Here is a 19,279-nt window from a genome sequence, read left to right on the forward strand (position 1 = left end):
CTGACTGACAATCCTTGTGAATGAAGATCAATTATTCTTTTGAGAATCCTACCTCTAAAGGCTTACCCTTAGTGTTCTTATTTTCCTCAGCCATGACAAAAACAACACATTTATTTTTGTAGGTTCCCCCCCCCCCCCCCCCCCCCCCCCAATAGTTTGATTAGATGGTGGCCATGGAATTCCTTTTATAGTGCAACCTTGAAAATTCCAGCTAGTTTAGGGTAAGGACAACAACTTGTTTTCAGTAAAGAAAACAGAACAGTAACACTTTTTTCAATTTCATCACAAATTTGGATTGGTTATGTTTTTTTAGAACAAGTTCTCATTTTCAATGAAATTTTATTACAAGTATAAAATTCCTTGTACTTGTATGAACATGTTCTACATCATATCGCTTGGTCACAAGTGAATGAAAAATTCTGCAATACTGGATGGATGGACAGACTGATTGAAGAATGCCTCCTATAGAACTACAGTAGATATTTCGGTAATCGTGGCAAAAATAATTTAAGTTTCATTACAATTATTCGTCTACCTTTTTTTGCTGCATCTTCCAACTATGGTTTCAATATGTTGTTTTTTTTAATTTATTTTGCATCATTTCCCCCATTAGGCCCCTCTCTCCAGTCCCAAGGGACCCATACACTCCATTTATACAACATTACATCTCCTTTGCCCAATAATGCTTCAGACTAAATTTCATCAAAATCCATCTAGTCATTTAGTACAGGTAGGGATTTAAAGGATTTACCTCAATTTCCACTATAAGGCTCGCCCCTCTGACCCCATACTAGAGTCATCATTTATGCAAAATATGTTCCCCTTTCATCAAGGATATATCTGATCGTATTTGGTTGAAATCTATTTCCCCTTTTGGGCCCCGCCCCTCCGGCTCCAGTGTCACTATTTTGGCAAAATCTGTTCCCAATTCCCTAAGAATATTTCTGACCGAATTTGGTTAAAATTCATTCATAACGTTATGACTAGTAGCGATTTAAAGGAATTTCTCTCTATTTCCCCTATTGGGCCCCGCACCTCTGGCCCCATGGGTGTCAGTGTCACCGTTTATGCAAAATCTGTTTCCCGTCCCCTAAGAATGTTTCTGACCAAATTTGATTCAAATCCATTCAGTATTTTATGACAAGTAGCGATTTAAAGAAATTACCTCTATCTTCCATATTGGGCCCCACCCCTTTGGCCCCTTGGTGGCCAGAGTGACCATTTATGCAAAATATGTTCCCAGCTACATTAAGGAGATTTTATATGTTCTTTATTTGACAGATAAGCTGTTTTTTTCAGCCAGGAGAAAAATTGTCAAAAATTTTAATAAATTAAGAACTAAAAAAATCCAGTTTTTAGCGCTCTTGAAGGCTTGAAGAAAAAGGTTCAAGGGAGAAAATGTTAACTGCAAAAAGTTTTTTGTGAAATGAAATATAACACAAAGACATTTACCATATTTTATTTTGATCAATGAATATAAATACCAATTTATAGTTTAAATAGACCCCTGGGAGGGAGGGGGGGGGGGGGGGGGGGGGGGGGGGGCTTGAGTCAGCCCCACCATTTGTACAATTTTGAATCTGATAGATGCTAGATGCTACCAGTCAAATATGAGCGATATCTATTGCCTAGTTTCAAAAAAGGTCGTTTATATCATTTAGCCATATTGACCGCTTTTTGTCCCGCCTCTTAGGCCCCGTAGGGATCAGGCCCACTATTTGTACAATGTTTAATCCCAGAAAATCTGGGTAATATTATCTCTTGTGATATTCGCCCGGCGCAAATAAAGTATACTGATCATCTGGCAATCTCAATTAAAATATATCATAGTTCAAACACCAAGGGCAAAGGAATATGGAAAATAAATAACAGTTTACTGGATGAAGTTGAATACAAATCCATGGTAAGAAATGTGATACGGGAACTGAAAGAAGAGCAGGCTGCTCTTGATTTAGGTAAGTCTCAATTTTGGGATTACTGTAAAGTAATTATTAAGAATAGAACTATACACTACTGTAGAAACAGAAGTAAGAATATTTCAGAAAACATATCGCAACTGGAGAAAAATTTAGTTAATCTACAGACAGAACACGTCCAGAATCCACAGGAAATTTTAAAAGAAAGAATATCTGAATTGGAAGGAAATTTAGAACTTTTTTACGAGGAAAAAGCCAGAGGAGCCCAGGTAAGATCTAGGGTAGCATGGATTGAAAAAGGAGAAAGGAATACGAAATATTTTTTAGGTATTGAAAGACAGAGACAAGCAAAAAAGAATATAACTAGTATTAAGATTGGTGGCGATGATATTGTTAACAATCCAGAGAACATATTGAAGGAAATCGAGACTTTTTATTCAAAGCTTTATAGTAGTGACGGCATTGATAAAAGGGAGGTAACTGCGTACATTGATAACTGTGAAGTTCAGTATACGTTATCCGAGGAGGAAAATGTTACATGTGAAGGTGAGCTGAAATTAGAGGAATGTACAGCAGCAGTTAAAAACTTTAAGCCCAACAAAAGTCCAGGTAGTGATGGTCTTTCTGGTGAGTTTTATAAAACTTTCTGGGATGATATCTCAGATATTGTGCTAGGCTCGCTCAATGACGGATACAGGAAAGGTGAGTTAAGCAATACACAGAAGCTTGGAGTCGTAACACTTATTTATAAAAAGGATGACCCACTATTGTTACAAAATTGGAGACCGATTACACTGTTAAACTTAGATTACAAAATAGCTGCATACGTTTTGGCTTCACGACTTAAACCCTTGATGAAAAAACTGGTAAGTACAGATCAAAATGGATATATAAAAGACAGATTTATAGGGTATAATATAAGGCAAATTCAAGACGTTATAGATTATTCGGAGAAATTCAATATTGACTCTTGTCTACTCTTTTTAGATTTTACTAAAGCATTTGATACGATAGAGTGGGATTTTATGTTTAGCTGTTTGGACAAATTTGGTTTTGGTCGTTCTTTCATCAAATGGGTTAAGGTGTTATATACCAATATCAAAGGCTGCGTTAAAAACAATAACTGGTTGACCGGAAGTTACGTTGTGTCACGTGGTATCCGACAGGGGTGCCCTCTATCATGTTTAATTTTTGTACTAGCTGCTGAATTACTAGCTCAAAAAATAAGAACAGATGTTCATATAAGTGGTATCAGTATTCGAAATAGGAATATGAAAATCTCCCAACTAGCAGATGACACTACTTTATTTATGAGGTATAGGGACATCAGAAGAGTGTTATCAATCGTTGAGCAGTTCGGAAAAGTGTCTGGTCTACAATTAAATAAATCTAAGACCGAAGGTTTGTATTTAGGCTGTAACAAAAACAAAGATAATATGTTTATGGGTATTAATTGGGTGAAGCAAGTTAAGTCGTTGGGAATGTACTTCGGCACAAACTCAAAGGTAAGTTCCAATCTTAATTGGGCAGATAAAATTACAAGCATTGATGAACTAATCAAAAACTGGAAAAAAAGAAAATTGACCATTATAGGAAAATCTGTCGTTGTTCAAGCTATAATATTACCACAGATAACCTACTTAGCAAGTGTCCAATACGTAAGTAAAGAACAAATAAAGGAGCTTGGAAGGAAAATATATTGTTTTATCTGGAATAATGGGCCGGAGCGTGTTAAACGTAGTGTTATGATAAGTGATAAATCGGAAGGCGGTTTATTAATACGGGATGTTGAATCCCATATTGATGTTTTAAATGTAGCCTGGATACAAAGGTTAGTATCTCCTGTAGACGCCTGTTGGAAGGTGATTCCAAATTATTATTTGGAAAAGCTTGGTGGCGCCACTGTGTTGTTTCGTATGTCCCCAGGACACATACGCAACCTTCCAAAAAACGATGTACCATATTTTTATATTAACATCCTACAATCATGGTTGAAACTTAGAGAAAATAACGCGCCGATCGTTGATTATAACTTTACAGATATTTGTCGAGAGATCATTTGGGGAAATAAACACATCAAACTTAACGGAAGGTCGCTAATTTTTAAGACCTGGATTGAGTCCGGGTTAATTTTTATCAACGATATAATTGATAATGATAGTATAAATGAAATAAAAATTTACCAACAATTAAAAGAAACGAGAGACTGGATAAGTGAGGTAAGTCAGGTAAAGAAAGCTATTCCTAAAGAATGGAAGGACAGAATCAAGGGAGATAATGCACGGGTAAATGTACAAACTGACTCTGATTTATTAGTCTTTGATAAAGGAGTGGGTGTAAAACTTGATCAGGTAAATAATAAGTTTCTTTACTTAGCATTTATAAGAAAAAAGAAATCAGAGTCATACTGCAGAGGTATGTGGGAAGATTTGTTTCAGTTAGAAAGCAGTGGTTTGATTTTTCATGAATTATTTGAATTTATCAATGATATCTTAATAGAGAATAACGAAAAAAATTTCAAATGGAAGCTATTCCATAATATTCTTCCAAATGGAATCTTACTTAAAAGATGGAATATTATTGATAATGATGAATGTTGTATATGTAAAGTTAAGGATGATTATAAACACTATTTTATTGAATGTCAATGTGTAGACCCATTGTGGAATTTGATACATGATCTTTTACAAAAACATAATTACAATGTTCAGCTAAGAAATATGTATTACATCGTGATAGGATATAAGATTGTTGATAAGAAGTACAAAGAATTTAACATTCTTATGTCCCTGATTGGTTATACAATATATAAACACTACCACATCTCTAATAGAAGGGTAGACAGTTGTTCAATTGTGTCTTTATTCAAACATTTTCTTGAGAGAAAATTACTCCTACAACGATATAGAGATATAAAATTATTGAAAAGCATAGCATTGTATTTAAACGAGTAACATGTAAAAAACGAATAAAAAAGAATGATTAAAAGAATCAATAGAGAATGTGCAATGATAATAAACATGGCTCTGCGAGCTTATTAGCTCTTAAAATGTACTAAAATAGAAAGTTATGATCTATGTGTAAAGATGGGTAAATGAAAGTATTATGTTTACATGAAAAGGGCGTATTGGTGATATATACGCTGCGTGTGTACTGATGGTGATGGTGTTTTTACTGTGAGTATTCTCTATTTTTGTGTGGGTCTGTGTATAAACCAGCACGTATATGCAAGTATGCTGCCGTTAGTATAGAGTTTCTGCTTCTGTTTTAAGGGTACGTGTGTGCAAGGGTGTGTGTGTGTGTGTGTGTGTGTTTGAAGGAGAGAGAGAGAGAGAGAGAGAGAGAGAGAGAGAGAGAGACACACACACAGAGAGAAAGAGACAGAGAGAGACAGAGAGAGAGAGAGACACACAGAGAGAGAGAGAGAGAGAGAGAGAGAGAGAGAGACACACACAGAGAGAAAGAGACAGAGAGAGACAGAGACAGAGAGAGAGAGAGAGACACACAGAGAGAGACAGAGAGAGAGACAGAGAGAGAGACAGAGATTATTACTTTCGAGGATGAAATTATGAACACCACGTTTGTATGATTTGTATAACGAGAAATGTAAAAGTATGGTAATGAAATATGAATGAGAAGTTGGACTATATACATATAATATTAAGATATATCTATGAGCCTATATCTGAGCAGAAAAAAAAAAAAAAAAAAAAAAATGTTTAATCCCTACCCCAAAATGATGCTACCAATCAAATATAAGCATGAACATTGCTTAGTTTCAGAGAAGTCGTTTATATCAATTCAGCCAAACTGACTCCTTTTATCATCATCCCTTAGCTGAACCATTTATAGATTTTGAATCCCGATGCTTCCAGTCAAATATGATTGATAGTCATTGCTTACTTCCAGAGAATTAGTTGTTTATACCAATTTAGACAAATTGACCCCTTTTGGCCCTTCCTCTTAGGTCTCCGGGGTGAGAGTCCCACCATATGTACAATTTTGAATCTGCACCCCGGAACGATGCTACCAGACATATATAAGTAGGTGGCTGATATGTGCCATTTCGTTATTTCGTTATTTCGCCCCGCTAATCATCGTCTTTTCGCAGCGACAGAACGAAATAAAGAAAAAAAGTAACGCTAAATAACGAAATTTTTAAGGTCACTGTTTAGCGACCCGAAATACTTCGCCCCGCTAATCATCGCTCTGTTGCCCCGTGGGACGAAAAGACGATAATCATCGCTCTGTCGCCCTGCGGGACGACAAGACGATAATCATCGCTATCTTGCTGTGAAAAGACGATGATCTTCGCTCTGTCGCCCCGCGCGGCGAAAAAGACGATAATCATCGCCTTCTGGCTGGACATGCGTAAAGGAGGAAACAAAACCGAAAGTTTTGGTGGCTGCCCACAGAAAGTGCTGCCGTGCTGGATTGGTAATTATCGTAACCCCACCATTTGTACAATTTTTTTTAAATCCCCATCCCATAATGATGCTACCAGTCGAATTTGTTAAATTCTGATCAGCGGTTATGAAGAAGTCAATTGTTGACGGACAGATGGACGACGGACGCCGGACGTTGGACGCTGGACACTGACCGCCACTGTATGGCATAAAAAAATTGTATGGATGTGCATGCACACAAAGAACCATGGACAACAGAAAAAGGATGTATATTCTTTCATTGTGTTCATGGTTAACCCTAAGCAACATGATGAATATGTATTGAAGAAAACGTTATCAAAAAATATACCTTGTGTTTGCTGGGTCAGTTTACGCTCTGTCACGGACGAATGGCTGTGATAGCAATAAAAAGAAATACAACATTATCAAACACTGTTCATAAATCCATTGTTAATAACATGAAACATGCTGTTTTTTACGGATTATAAAAATACTGTGTTGCTAATAATAACCTTAATGAAAATTATGTTTGTTGTCAGGATACGTCGTGTTTTATGATGTTATCATTTGAGATATAACTACCATTGAAAATTCCCACAATAAATACTCATCTTTATAGATTCTAATTACTATCCTTGATATTTCAGTTTGCAACCTCATCAACTGACCTTGGTATGTTGGTGTTTGCTCTGCTCACTCCTGTTTCGACAGGAACTGTTTGAAAAATTAAGGAATACACAGCCATTTAACAGTTCTACCTGTATTACCAGAATTCCTAATTAGAGGCCCATGAGCCTTAACAGTCACAGAAGTTTTGAAATATTTCTGTCAATTTGATCCTGTTTGCCCAGCTAATCTATAAGCTAGAATTGATGGTATTATTTCAACAAGATATCCAACAAATGATAGTCAAAAATATAATTTTCCTATATGAACTATAGTAAAGCTTACCCCCTCTCTCAAGGGGCAAACGTGCGATTCCAGGGTAATGAAAAACACAATTTTGGCAAAACACCTTAAGACCCTTCTATATTAGAAAGTACATGTATTTGATTCTACCTTATGAGGGTCTTGAGAAGATGTTTGAAATTTCAGTTAATTTGACCCTTTTTGGCCCCGCCCATCACCCAAGTGTTTCAGTCAGGGCCAACATGTGTATACCATCAAAATTGTGGTAAAGCACCCTAAGACCCTTCCATCTATGACTTGATTCTACCCTATTTGGATCTCGAGAAGATTTTTGAAATTTCACTCAGATGTAATCTACAAATGTATACTTACACACTTGAAGTTCTACAATATCTCCATCAACTGATTTTCCATTGGCTTCTGCCGTGCATTGGTAGTGACCTTCATCCATTGGTTTGTTTGGGTTTCTTATCACAAGTGTTGGCGCTTCCACACTATAAAAGTATTTACGATTGTCAACGACAACTCTTGTCATTGGTGGTGGCATTTTGTCTCTTTTCCATTCAATACTGTTTGGTACAGGATTCACGTTACAGTATATGAATGCTGCTTCAGATTCTTCCTGTGTCTCATATATTCGCTTATGCGTCGAAATTGCCATTTCCTTTGCTAAAAATAAAATCAAACATTTTTAAAATACAAATATAACTGCTGCAATTTTCACTAGAAACTATACATGCTTGAGTATAAATTATTAACAACTTAGAGCAGAACCAAAACAGGTTTTGGACAAAACAAAGACCCAATGGGTCCGAATCGCTCACCTGCTATCAAGTGTTCCTTTTTATAAATGAACGTAATTTAGAAGAAATGTATAACACCAGACATAATATATTGGGGTCACGCTGTTATTTGTAAATGTTTCTTTTAAATATTCTGGCCAGTTTAAGTCTTCTAACTTAAATCATGGTCATTCATTTGAACAAACTTACTAGTCCTTCATGATCACTAGAGCATGCTACAAGCCAAATATCAGGTCTCTTGACCTTTTGGTTATTGAAGTGTTTTAGTCTGTTGGACCCCTGTGACCTTGAATGTTGGTCAAGGTCATTCAATTGAACAAACTAGGTAGCCCTTTATCAAAGCATGCTATATGTCGAATATAAGTCCCAGGGCCTCTTGGTTATTGAGACGTTTGATAATTTTTAGCGTATTTGATCCCACTGACCTTGAATACAGGTCAAGGTCATTCATTTGAACCAACTTCTTAGCCGTTTACCCCAGCATCCGACATAAGAAATATCAGGTCTCTGTGCGTTATGATTATTGACGACGGACGGTAAGACGACAGACGCCACACATTCAGGTAGGTCAGCCAAAAAAATTAAACATTTCAGAAATTATTCTAACTACTCTAATTTCCGTTAAACCAGATTAAATTCTTCAAGTATGGTGTGTCAGTTAAATAGGATATGTAACAGATGTCCGGTCTAGATATCTGATGTAAAATCTGACACAGGTCTCACTGTCTTGTGTATATCTATATAGATGTCTTATACGCAACCTGACAAAGGTTTCACTGTCTTGTGTATATCTATATAGATGTCTTATACACAATCAGACACAGGTCTCACTGTCTTGTGTATATCTATATAGATGTCTTATACACAATCCAACACAGGTCTCACTGTCTTGTGTATATCTATATAGATGTCTTATACACAATCCGACACAGGTCTCACTGTTTTGTGTATATCTATATAGATGTCTTATACACAATTCCACACAGGTCTCACTGTTTTGTGTATATCTATATAGATGTCTTATATACAATCTGACACATGTCTCATTGTCTTGCTTATATCTATATAGATTTCTTACACACAATCTGACACAGGTCTCACTGTCTTGTGTATATCTATATAGATGTCTTACACACAATCTGACACAGGTCTCACTGTCTTGTGTATATCTATATAGATGTCTTATACACAATCTGAAGCATGTCTCACTGTCTTGTTTAAATCTATATAATGTCTTATACACAATCTGACACAGGGCTCACTATATCTTATGTATATGTATATAGATGTCTTATACACAATTCGACAGAGGTCTCACTGTCTTGTGTATATCTATATAGATGTCTTATACACAATCCAACACAGGTCACAATCTGTTGTGTATATCTATATAGATGTCTTATACACAATCCAACACAGGTCTCACTGTCTTGTGTATATCTATATAGATGTCTTATACACAATCCGACACAGGTCTCACTGTCTTGTGTATATCTATATAGATGTCTTATACACAACCCGACACAGGTCTCACTGTCTTGTGTATATCTATATAGATGTCTTATAGACAATCCGACACAGGTCTCATTGTCTTGTGTATATCTATATAGATGTCTTATATACAATCCGACAAAGGTCTCACTGTCTTGTGTATATCTATATAGATGTCTTATACACAATCCGACACAGGTCTCACTGTCTTGTGTATATCCATATAGATGTCTTATACACAATCCGACACAGGTCTCACTGCTTTTGTGTATATCTATATAGATGTCTTATACACAATCTGAAACATGATTCACTGTCTTGTTTAAATCTTTATAAATGTCTTATACACAATCTGATACAGGTCTCACTCTCTTGTGTATATCTATATAGATGTCTTATACACAATCCGACACAGGTCTCAGTGTCTTGTGTATATCTACATATATGTCTTATACACAATTCGACACAGGTCTCACTGTTTTGTGTATATCTATATAGATGTCTTATACACAATCCGACACAAGTCTCATTGTCTTGCTTATATCTATATAGATGTCTTACACCCAATCTGACACATGTCTCACTGTCTTGTGTATATCTATATAGATGTCTTACATACAATCTGACACAGGTCTCACTGTCTTGTGTATATCTATATAGATGTCTTACACACAATCTGACACATGTCTCACTGTCTTGTGTATATCTATATAGATGTCTTACATACAATCTGACACAGGTCTCACTGTCTTGTGTATATCTATATAGATGTCTTATACACAATCTGACACAGGTCTCACAATCTTGTTTATATCTATATAGATATCTTATACACAATCTGACACAGGGCTCACTATATCTTATGTATATGTATATAGATGTCTTATACACAATTCCACAGAGGTCTCACTGTCTTGTGTATATCTATATAGATGTCTTATACACAATCTGACACAGGTCTCATTGTCTTGTTTATATCTATATAGATGTCTTATACACAATCCAACACAGGTCTCACTCTCTTGTGTATATCTATATAGATGTCTTATACACAATCTGACACAGTTTTCACTGTCTATATACACAAGTCAGGGAGATATTTGTCAGAATGTGTAAAATACATTGATATAGATATACACACCTATACAGTTATCTAAAACCTATCTTATACACAATCTGACACATGTCTCACTGTCACCTGTATGGTAAAATCATGCTGATAGCGTTATAAAAGTAATGAGTTTATACTGCCTTCCTTTTAATGGTCATCTGACTTTTAATACTGATATTACTTTTGACAAGAAAACTACATTGTATGTGTGACTATAGTAATATATGTATCAGCTCTTACATAACATCAACACAACATAAGCAGATGAGTTTTATATTTAATGTATGTTGTCATAATTTAGGTAAGTTAGAGCTCAGTTCTACAGGTAGGATGTTTGAACTTACCTTTTCCAAATTCTCCTGTCTTTAAATCAATGTCTTGTGGTATTTTAAATGACATCTGCTGGCTACCTTGGTCAACAGAAGCATGCATGGCTGTAAACAAACAATATGGTATCTTTGTATCAAATATTCAGACTTCTAACTCTAGAAATGACAGTTAAACTGACATAATTAAAGTACAATGCACAATGCCTGTGGATCCTGCATATATGCTTCAAAAAGTTATCTAATAGTGTTCAAAATATATGTTCTGGACAAGATGGTGTTGAAAATTTTGTACACAGTTGACCTTTGACCATGAAATCTCAGTGACCTCATTAAAGTACAATAAACAATGCCGATGGATATATGCTTCAAGTTCATACTTAAACTTTTTAATTTACAAAGATTTGTATTGAAAAGATTGAGTAAGAATAACGACAACAGCAATGAAGAAGAAAACCACACATAAAAGAAGGGGTTGGACCTCACTGTAGCATTTGGTATAAAATCACGAGTGAGTTACATAGATTTGTAATGTTGTCCTATTTTACTTCATGGTTTCATTTCAAATTTATGATGTAGACTGGCAAAAAAACCTTTGTTTCAAACCTCATCTACAACAGCTAGACTGGCCTGTTGGCCTTAATGACCATCGGACTCTAAATACCCTTGTACTATTGTAGCATGCATACTCAGTAGCAAGTAGTGTGGTACTGTTGGCCACGGCAGCCATCTGGGATTTCTAACCAACCCACAAAATAACAACACTTAGTCAGGACCATCTCAGGATCATTTCAGGCAAGCAAGATTGAGCTCATTCCTACCAATTTCCAACTCAATTACATCGGTGAAACAAGAAAAGAAGTTTAAATGGTGTTTTCTAAGATAACGGCCATCTTTGATTTTGACCCACTCCGAAAATAACAACCTTTGATAGAAACCATCTCAGGATTATTTCAGGCAAATTTGAGCTGTATCCCACAGGTACCGGTGGAGGCTGAGGAGAAGTTTAAAATGAGTTTTTCAAGATGGCTGCCGATGGATTTGGATTAACCCAAAAAATAAAAGTACTTGGTCAGGGCCATCTCAATTATTTCAGATAAAATAGAGCTGGATCACACTTGTGGAACTTGAGAAGAAGTTTTAAAAGATGAAAACCATGATTGTGCAATCATGTTACAAAATGGCTACCATGGCTGCCATGCAAAAGTTGTTACCAGGTTTGAAAAAAGACAAAATTTTGTTGACTCCCCTTCCTTAACATTCAAACCAGTTTTAAACTCAATGGTACCAGTGGAACTGGAGAAGACATCTAAAATGAGTTTTTTTCAAGATGGTTGCCATAAGCCATCTTGGATTTCGGACTGACCGAAAATGTTTAAATCCCATTTGGATCCCATCTATAATACCATCAGAAGTATTTTCTCTTGAAGAGATTTGACTAATAGCACAAAAAGCCCCAAAATAGTTTGATAATCATTAATGCTGGTTATACGATCCATCCTCAAAACTACCTATGACATAATTTTAGGGCATGAACCTTCACATTTCACCTGTCTTAAGTTATATATTAGAGGTTATCTATTATCTAAGGACTGATGAGACATTAGCCAGTACACAAAACCTGTGTATACTGGCTAGGTTACCATGGCAACCAAAATTATGTATATATATTTAAACAAGAGGTCAGAGGGCCTGTATCTCGATTGTTCCAAAAATATAACGAAAGAGGCCACTGGGCCTTAACGGTCACCTGCGAGTTTTTATATATTTTAGCATATTTGACCCCTGTGACCTTGGATTAAGGTCAATTAAGGTCAACCATTTGAACAGTCTTTATAACCCTTTACCAAAGAATGCTTTAAACCCCATATCAGGTCTGTTGGCCTTTTGGGTATCAAGGACTTGTGTAAAAGATTTTAGCATATTTAACCCTGTGACCTTGAGTGACGGTTAAGGTCATCCATATGAACAAACTTGGTAGCCCTTTACCACAGCATACTATGGACCTAATATCAAATCTCTTGGCCTCTTCGTTATTGAGAAGTCATTTAAAGATTTTAACCTTTTTGACCCCTGTGACCTTGAATGAAAGTCAAGATAATTCAGTTTGACCAACTTGATATCCCTTCATCCCAGCATGCTACAGAACCAATATCAAGTCCCTGAGCCTCTTGGTTATTGAGAAGTCATTTAAATATTTCAGTCTATTTGACCTATAACCTTGAATGAAGGTCAAGGTCATTCATTTGAACAAACTTGGTAGCCCTTCATCCCAGCAAGCTACAAACCCAATATCAGGTCTCTGAGTATGTTTATTATTGGGAAGAAATTGTTAAGAAGTAAGTCCCTAGAGGTTGGAAAAGACCCTAGGGGATTTTTTTTCGCAACAGGATTGCGTTTATCTCTTGGTGTCCAGCAATGCTATATCTGTTTATGGGGTGGGAATCTCAACGGTGTCAAAATACAAAAAGTCGTTTATAGCAATATAGCAAAAGTGCTCCCTTTAGGCACCGCTCCTCAGCACCCTTGCGGTCACCCGCACAATTTGTAGCTTTTCAAATCAACTAAAAATGCTACCAGTCATATATGAGTGATATTCATTGATTAGTTCCAGAGAAAAAGTCATTCATAGCAATATAGCCATTTGCTCCATTTTGGCCCTGCTCCTTAGGTCCCTAGGGGTCAGCTGGACCATTTGTTGAATTTTGAATCCCAACCCCCTAGGGATGCTACCAGTGAAATATTGGTGATATCTATTGATTACTGTACTTCCTGAAATTTGTTTATAGCAATATTAAAGGCAAATTGATCCTATTTGACCTGTCCCTAAGGCCCCTGGGGTCAGCCTCATCATTTGTATGAATTAAAATCCCAGCTACCTAAGGATTTTACCACTGAAATATAAATGTCAAACATTGCTCAGTCCAATAGAAGTTGTTAATATCAATATTGCCAAATGGACCTCTTTTGACCCGACCCCTAAGCCCCCCCCCCCCCCCCCCCCCCCTCACGGGGGGCAGCAGCCTACTTGTACAGTTTTGAATCCGTACCTCATAGGGGTGTTACCAGTCAAATATGAGTGATATCCATTCTTTAATTCCAGAGAAGTCGTTTATATCAATTCAGCCAAATCGACCCCCTTTGGCCCCTGATCTCAGGCCCCCGCAGGGTAAGCCACACCATTTGAACAATTCTAAATCCCCAAACCTTAACGATGCTAGCAGTCAAGTTTTGTTTAATTCCAATAATTCAATTCAATTGTTGACGGACGGACAGCAGACGCTGGACGCCACGATGAGCTAATAAATAAAACGAGGCCCATAGGCCTTAACGGTCACCTGAGATTTGAAATATATTTCAGTTAATTTAATTGACCCTTTTTGGCCCAACCCATCAGTTTAACGGGTCAGTCGGGGCCAAAATGTTGAAACCATTAAGCTTTCCTCCCATACTCATAATGTTAACCAAGCTAGAATGAATCCCAATAGAAATCCAAGAAATAATTTTCAAAAATGTGATTTCCCTACATAAACTACATTGTATATTAAAGTTTACTCCCTCCCCAGGGGCAAACATGAGACCCCAGGGTAATAAAATTCAACAATTTTGCTAAAGCACCTTAAGACCCTTTCATCTATGAAGAGTGTTGATTATAATATCTGATAGTAGAGAAGACGATTTTTGAAATTTCAGTAAATTTGACCCATTTTAGCCCCGCCGATCAGCATATGAAAGACCTCAAACTGGAGATCTCCAGTTTGTCAACATTTGACCCTCGAGAGGTATGCAGTCCTTTTCAGAAAATAGCAACAATAATTTTTTTATTGATGTGCATATGCAGACAAAGAACCATTGACAACGAAGAAGGACGATCTGAACAGCCGACTATCTGATGGTGATGACCTTATCTTTTTATATTCATTGTCCAATTTTATATCACTTAAGGTAGACCGACCCTTCGGGTTTCCTCTGATAGCCCATACCAAAAAAAGGTATAAAAAGTTATAACTTTTTTGTACCTTTTTAGTACCTTTTCTGTACCTTTTTCAAAAGGTACAAAAAAGTTATAACTTTTTTTTACCTTTTTGAAAACTTAGAATTTATGAATGTACCTTTTGATAACTTTTTGGGACTTAGACAATTTTAGATGTAACTTTTTTATACCTTTCTGGAATTAGAAAATTTGAGGTATACCTTTTTTGAACCTTTTCTGGACTTAGAAAATTTAATGTATAACTTTGTGTAACTTTTCTGGACTGAGAAAATTTGAGGTATACCTTTTTTGTACCCTTTCTGGACTTAGAAAATATTTACAACATCTTAAAAGACTGCTTATTTTTAGCAAAACTTGTCTGTATCTTTTCTGGACAACCATAAGATTACTAAATAAATCTTATGTTTGCTTATGACACATAATAATTACTGTTAATGTAATCACAAATAATTATACAAGACAGTGACAGTGAAATTCTATTACAGGTAATTCAATCAATATAAGCTCAATCCCCATTTAAATGGAAATCTAAATAATAATGTACATATAATTGATTAAAATACAATTATCAGTGAACTGTAGGGAATTTGTGATGGGTCAGAGAGGCGAATCGCCTTTAGAAGACCTCAACGACAGGTAAGCTAGGTAACAGGTGATTGGAATCCGAAATGTGTGTTGAATTGTCCATGTATAGATAAATTTTACATTCCAGAGAGGCATCAAAAGTATTTTGATAAATAACATACATATAGATTTAAAATTAAAAAAGGTATTCACTTTTAATTTATTGCATTTTTAGTACAAGATTCACATCCTTGAAATGCGGGGGGTTTTTTTTGGGGGGGGGGGGGGGGGGCAGTTTTTTTTTTTAAAGTTTATCTTTTTAGCTCAGAGGACCAATCATTGCTCAGAGAACGTGAATAATTACAACTTAGCATTGATAAGTCAGGACATGAACAAACTCAGTTGTTAATCCTAACACAGACGTTCATAAACGTACGTACATAGAACATGATGATATAATTTACGTCTGTAAAAATTAGGGGATCACGTGGGACGCTGGGTCGCTCACCCACAAAAACATTTTCCGGAAAACCCAAGCTTCATTCACACCAATGGGATTAACATGGCATGGTCTTTGTCAGTGCATCGCATATTTTCTGGATGTTTGCGATTTTGACATTAAATCTTGTAGTAGTATGCACAATTATGCCGCATTGGACACAAACTCCAGCGGTAAACAAACACACGTGTGTAACACTTGTGTCATTTTGATCGTCCAAACTCTCAGACGCTTTGATTTAACTCCATATAAGTAAAGCGTTTTTATGATCTCGATATGACGTAAATTGCAATAAACATTTTAATCTGAAAACAGCGCACACGATGTTTTGTCAGAGTACACATTAAACAAAACAATCAATTGGTCATATATATATAAGCCAGATCGTCAGATTATTCACAAAAGACATCTGCAGGAGAATTGATTTCGTAGCATTACAGTAGCCTAGTGCTGTTACCGAAACGTGCCCATCATGTGTGTAGGCTACCTCACGAAAAGTGGGACCACGCACCAAAAGTTAACCAACCCCGTCAGGCACAATCTGATCACCGAAGACCTCTTCCTCGGGGCATTAATTAGAATATAATTAGCGGCAGTCTACTGTACCGAACTCATTGAATTGTGGAAATACCTGTGTACCTGAGGAGTGTCCAGTTCACCTGCTGACATAGCGGTGTCCTGGGGCGTTATTTAATTAGTTACATCGTTGTCATGCCTGACTGCCTATGATTTGTTGCATTGGCCAGTTTACCTGGGTATCTCACCTGTGCACAATATTATCGGTATCAAGAATATAACAGATCATATGACACGTTAGTTTCTCTGTACAGACACTTATGCATGTGTGTGATCATGTGCACTGTGAAAGAGTACTCTGTCAGCTTCGAAACTCGTCTAGCAATATAAACTCTGATCTTTACAGAGATCATCTTATTGATTCACCATCATGTACATGTGGGAATGAATATGAAACTGTTTTTCACTTTTTTCTAAGTTGTAGGAACTACATTGAACCTCGAGATATCCTTAAAGAAAAATTGTTTGATGTAGATCACAGTCACTTTAGCCTTGACATACTCTTATCAGGCTGTGGTGAGTGTGATCATCAAACTAATTTATCTATCTTTGAAGCTACTACTGAATATATCAGAGATACTAATAGATTATGAACCCTAAAATTGAAAATACTTGTCTTTCATCCATATATATACATTTATCCTGCAAGCAAGTATATAGTTATAGTTATTTACTACATGCCCCCCCCCCCCTCCCCCCCCCCCCCCCCCCATCCGATGGACATATATTATTCTAATTTATATTATAATTATGATAGTATGAATGTTATGTATTAGTACACTTACTAGATGAAATATAGTATGGACAACCTTATTCATTAGTGGATTAAAATTGGTTGCATATTTACTGCTTACATATTTCTATTGCTCATAGTCGTGCCCTATATTAATTATTTTTCTTATAATCATTTCTCAATCATACTTCTATCAAATTCAAGTAATCACTCTCCAACTATGCAACCTTACGGAATCCACTAAATATATTATCTAACTAATTTTGCCTTTCTTAACTGTCATTATCAAATTAAAACTCAGAATGTTGTATCCATGACTGGTCCCCAAAGCTTATGAGTGGATGACCAGCAGCTACCTAGCTGTTATGGACTTTACTGGTCGGTATCCCATAGGCGGAGGGAATACTGTTTTGGTTACAGGATTTTAAAATTTTCTATAAAAATAAAAAGATAACTCTACCGATCCCGAGCTTTGTGACTGTACATTAGTAAAGCCTTTAGTGATATATGTGAATTGATTGTGATTAAAACATAAAAATTGGCTTGAGATTAAACTTAATTCCAATTGAGTGTTATTGTTAAGACAAAAAAATAAAATATGTATATTTATCGCACATTTAAAGTTATTAACTATTAACATTTCAAGTAGGGGATTTTTATGTTTCTGCTTTAGTATTTAGGCATGTCTTATTTCATGGTAATAAAACCATCCCAGTAGCTTTTTTCATTCACGATAAGAAATCAACTAAGATTCACGATATATTTAAAATAATTAAAATAAAAGGATATGGGCTCTTTGTAGAACTGCGTCCTCGTCGCAGAGCCCGAAAACATTCTTTTACCAGAATGGCTAAAAGTTCTACAAAGCTCGGGATCGGTAGAGTTATCTGTCCTTAGCACGGGCTCGGTGAAAGCTCGGTAAACACGACGATTTCATTGATCGTCGGCGCGGTTACAAAAATGTCAAAATTTGACATCAAGTCACATTAGATATATGTTGAAATTTATATTTTTAGAATCAGCTATATTTACTTCTTGTTTGTATCTAGTAATATTTCTCAATAATAGCATGTATCGGAAATAATTAGCAAAAAACATGAATAGTCACGCTTGATTGCGGGCTACACAAATTCTCCCCCTAAAAATGAAAATCGTCGATTTAGGACGTTAAAATACATTTCATGAAAATCCACTTACACGGATTGATTTAAAACCTGAAATCAAATCTTTGTAGAGAAAATCACTTTAAGCCATTCAGTAATGAAGGAGAAAAAAGAAAATATCCAAAGCTCGGGCTCGGGTCTTCAGCTCGGGCTCGGCTCGGGATACACAAATTCTCTACCACCGAATTTGTGTTATTTGACATTTTTGTAACCGCGCTGACGATCAACGAACTCGCCGTGTTAACCGAGCTTTCACCGAGCCCGTGCTAAGGGCCGTGCTAAGGGCAGATAACTCTACCGATCCCGAGCTTTGTGACTGTACATTAGTAAAGCCGAGCCTTTAGTGTAGTGCCGAGCTATATATGTGAATTGATTGTGATTAAAACATAAAAATGTCTTGGGATTAAACTTTATTCAAATTGAGTGTTATTGATAAGACAAAAAAAAATATGTATATTTATCGTACATTTAAGTCATTTACTCAAATATCAAATTACAAAAATCATCAAAAGAGGAAATTGCCTCGAGTGATGATGTTGTAAGTATAAACGAGCCTATTGTTATCTCTAGTCCTAAGGTAAAACCTAATAGAAAAAGACTTTCGTTGCCAAAAAGACAAACCAAAGGTAAGTGATATATTAGAAGATCTTTCAGGTGATAGACCGTCAATTTGTAAGCCAGTAGAAACAAAACGTATTTGGATCGATAACGTTAAGAGTGCAATAAGTTTTAAAGAAACAATTTCCTAATATAAACGGTATGCAAGATACAGGCTACGCTCCAGTTTT

At 36.1% G+C, this 19,279-nt stretch overlaps 1 protein-coding gene across 1 annotated transcript; it reads right to left on the reverse strand.

Moving 5' to 3' along the window:
* Nucleotides 1-6,671: 6,671 nt before the first annotated feature.
* On the reverse strand, nt 6,672-11,692 carry LOC117318911 (the record flags this gene model as incomplete). Its single annotated transcript, XM_033873845.1, has 5 exons — nt 11,635-11,692; nt 10,981-11,070; nt 7,604-7,900; nt 6,991-7,036; nt 6,672-6,715 (listed from the first exon to the last, which is right to left on the reverse strand). Coding segments are annotated over exons 1-5 (535 nt in total), but the record flags the coding sequence as incomplete, so codon positions are not given.
* Nucleotides 11,693-19,279: the final 7,587 nt, after the last annotated feature.

This window comes from Pecten maximus, unplaced genomic scaffold, assembly GCF_902652985.1.
Source record: "Pecten maximus unplaced genomic scaffold, xPecMax1.1, whole genome shotgun sequence".
Classification (NCBI taxonomy): domain Eukaryota; kingdom Metazoa; phylum Mollusca; class Bivalvia; order Pectinida; family Pectinidae; genus Pecten; species Pecten maximus.